This window comes from Sinocyclocheilus rhinocerous, unplaced genomic scaffold (assembly GCF_001515625.1).
Source record: "Sinocyclocheilus rhinocerous isolate Xijiao unplaced genomic scaffold, SAMN03320098_v1.1 scaffold2371, whole genome shotgun sequence".
NCBI classification, from domain to species: domain Eukaryota; kingdom Metazoa; phylum Chordata; class Actinopteri; order Cypriniformes; family Cyprinidae; genus Sinocyclocheilus; species Sinocyclocheilus rhinocerous.
This window is the reverse complement of record NW_015647962.1, coordinates 50,875-53,708: the sequence shown is the minus strand read 5'-3', so window position 1 is coordinate 53,708 and position 2,834 is coordinate 50,875. Positions and strand designations below refer to the sequence as shown.

General features: G+C 35.0%; 1 protein-coding gene across 1 annotated transcript in view; it reads right to left on the bottom strand.

Moving 5' to 3' along the window:
* The window catches only part of LOC107709508 (low-density lipoprotein receptor-related protein 1-like), a gene marked incomplete at its 5' end in the record, with an annotated part of 65,727 nt that overhangs the window by 18,180 nt on the left and 44,713 nt on the right, over positions 1–2,834 (bottom strand). Inside the window, 3 exons of the mRNA XM_016514001.1 lie at positions 313–432; positions 874–1,005; positions 1,103–1,240. Coding sequence (XP_016369487.1) covers positions 313–432; positions 874–1,005; positions 1,103–1,240 — 390 coding nt within the window. The remainder of the gene's footprint in view (positions 1–312; positions 433–873; positions 1,006–1,102; positions 1,241–2,834) is intronic.

The window sequence follows — 2,834 nt, the reverse complement described above, 5'->3', positions numbered from 1 at the left end:
ATATATAATATTATATATATATATATATATATATATATATATATATATATATATATATATATATATATACTATAAACCTTATATAACTTTATATTGTTGCAAATAATCTATATTATCGATCAGTTCAGATCTGCTAAATATGACTATAAGGCAGATATTAAGAGTATATTATGATATTGATATTAAGATATGAAGATATTTTAATAATTAACATCAGGATTTTCTGAAAAACTGCCTTGAAACAATATGTATTGTGAAAACCGGTACAGATAGACTTGGCTTGACTGACTGCAGCATTAGTTTGAAACGTACTGTCAGCCTTGCAGGTGTCGTTCACTTTGATGAAGTTCTTGGAGCAGCTGCATTTGTGAGAGCCTTTAGTGTTGTTGCAGATGTGAGAACAGATCCCGAACTGCTTGCACTCGTTCGCATCTGTTGAGAGAGAATAATGACAACACGGACAGGCACAAAAACATTAGATGCATAAAGTGAATTTCACAATCGCCTCTGCTGAATGACTATATGATGCATTCATTCTGGTTTGATTCTGCTGGTTTGGTTTGGTGTTGCAGGAGCAGGTTTGTAATAGATACAAGAAAAAGGGGTTCTTTTTTTAATCCTAATTTTGTGTTTATGGTTGTTTTTAGAGGATTAATTGAGCTGTGCTCTAGTTTTCTTGTCATTATTGGTGTTTGATTAATAATCCCTAAAGAATATGTGATCTGTAGGAGATTGAAAGTAAATTCCTTGTGCTTTCTTTTGTTTGAACCTGTCATTAGTTACTAAAGCAATACAAGGGTTTAAAGTTTTATCAGCTATAGAAGAGCATGTTTATGTATTAATAGCCGTTTATTGTGTGTGCTGTACCGGTACCTGTGCAGGTTTGCAGGTGTGTTTTCTGGAAGCCGGGTTTGCAGGAGCAGAACGAGTCGGTTCTGTTCACCACACAGTGACCTTCATCTCCACACATACTGCGGTTGTTACGGCATTCATTTAGACCCGAATCTGTTCAGAGACACAGAACAACACAAACACGTACTCAGTGACCCTCAATCTTTTAGTTTTGACAAAAAAAACCCTGACAAATAAACAAATAACTCACCTTTCTTGTTGCAGCTGATCTCATCAGAGCCGTAGTCCTCACAGTCATTGAAGAAATTGCAGCGGAGGTTAATGCTTATACACTTTCCAGTGCTGCATGTAAACTCACCCTTCCCACAGAGTGCAGGCGCAGGAGTTTCTGTCAGGAAACAGAGACAAATTCACTTCAACTGACAATTGCTAGCATAATCAGTGACTCATTCTCAGGAAATGGCTTCATTTGTGTCCTCATGTCTGCCTTCTGATATAATTAACAGGATGCTGATCTTAGTCACATTATTTGATATATCGAACTCTTTCTTGTGTGTAATGCTGAAGAAGAAAAACGTTTCACTTTTAAATGTTTTCACATGGTATTATCATTCAGTTTTGTCCTCAGTAAATGTCAACTGGTTATACTGAATAATAATAATAATAATAATAATAATGTGCCAACATTCTGCTTTTATTGGAATTAAAATGTCATGCTTTCATTGCCATTATGCATTTTTGCATTAAAATAAATAAATAAAATAATCATTATGAATCCCTTACTTTCTGTTCAACAGAGTTATGCTGTGTCATTTCCAACTGTGGTAATAATAATCTCTGCATCATATCTGAAGATGAAATCATCAGGTAGGCTTCTTTTACAGTCTTTTTAATTTCATTGTTTGCACTGTTGTTAACATGTTGTCAGCCTTGTCAATCTCAATATTTCAACTCTGTTTTTTTACATCAGATTTATTCTAGGCATAAAGTCACTGAAACATATTCACTGTGACCAGGGGCGCCGCTAGCAATTTTGGGCCCTATGAAAGAATATGAGGTTGGGCCCCCTACCGCACCAAACATACACTATATTGCCCAAAGTATTGGGAAAACTAAAAAAAACTCATCGCCAAACACCAATGACTTGTACATATGCGTACAATAATTTTAGACACTTCCAAAACTGTGGCAACAAAGATGGAAATACAATTTTTAAATACATTAATTATGTTTCCATCTTTGATGCCACAGTTTTTGGAAGTGCCTTTTTCTGTTCTAAAGAAGGGGGTGTCCCAATACATTTGTCCATATGTACGTACAAATCATTGGTGTTTGGTGATGAGTTTTTGGCTCAAGGTCTGCATTTAAAGTCACACCAGAGGTGTTCAGCTGGGATTAGGACTTGGCTTTCTGCAGACCAGTCAAGTTCTTCCACACTGACTCAATCAATCTTTTTTTTTAACCTTGCCTTATACACAGATGCATTGTTGTGTTTGAACCTGTTCAAACTATTGGTATAAAATTAGAAGCACACAATTCCTTAGAATAGCATTATATGCTTAAACATTAAGATTTGTACTCATGGAAATTACTAAAGTAGTCAAACCTGTTCATTAGAAAGGGGTGTCCCAATACTTTTGGCAATATAGTGTGCAAGCCAGCCTAGCTATTCAAAATCTTTGTCTGCAATTTAATAATATCGACCTATTACTTTTGCTATTGCTTTTGACCATTCCTAGCTATTCAAAATCTTTGTCTGCAATTTAATAATATCGACCTATTACTTTTGCTATTGCTTTTGACCATTAGGTATCAGTAACATAATTCATTCAGAACCTGTTTTATGGACATAGACTTTCTGTAGTACCACACTATTCTGCTGATATGGAATGAGTTTGACCACTTAATCAGTTATATTAATAGAAATGCTTCAATGGGGCAAACAAAAAAATCCGAAAATAATAAATAGGATACCCCATAAC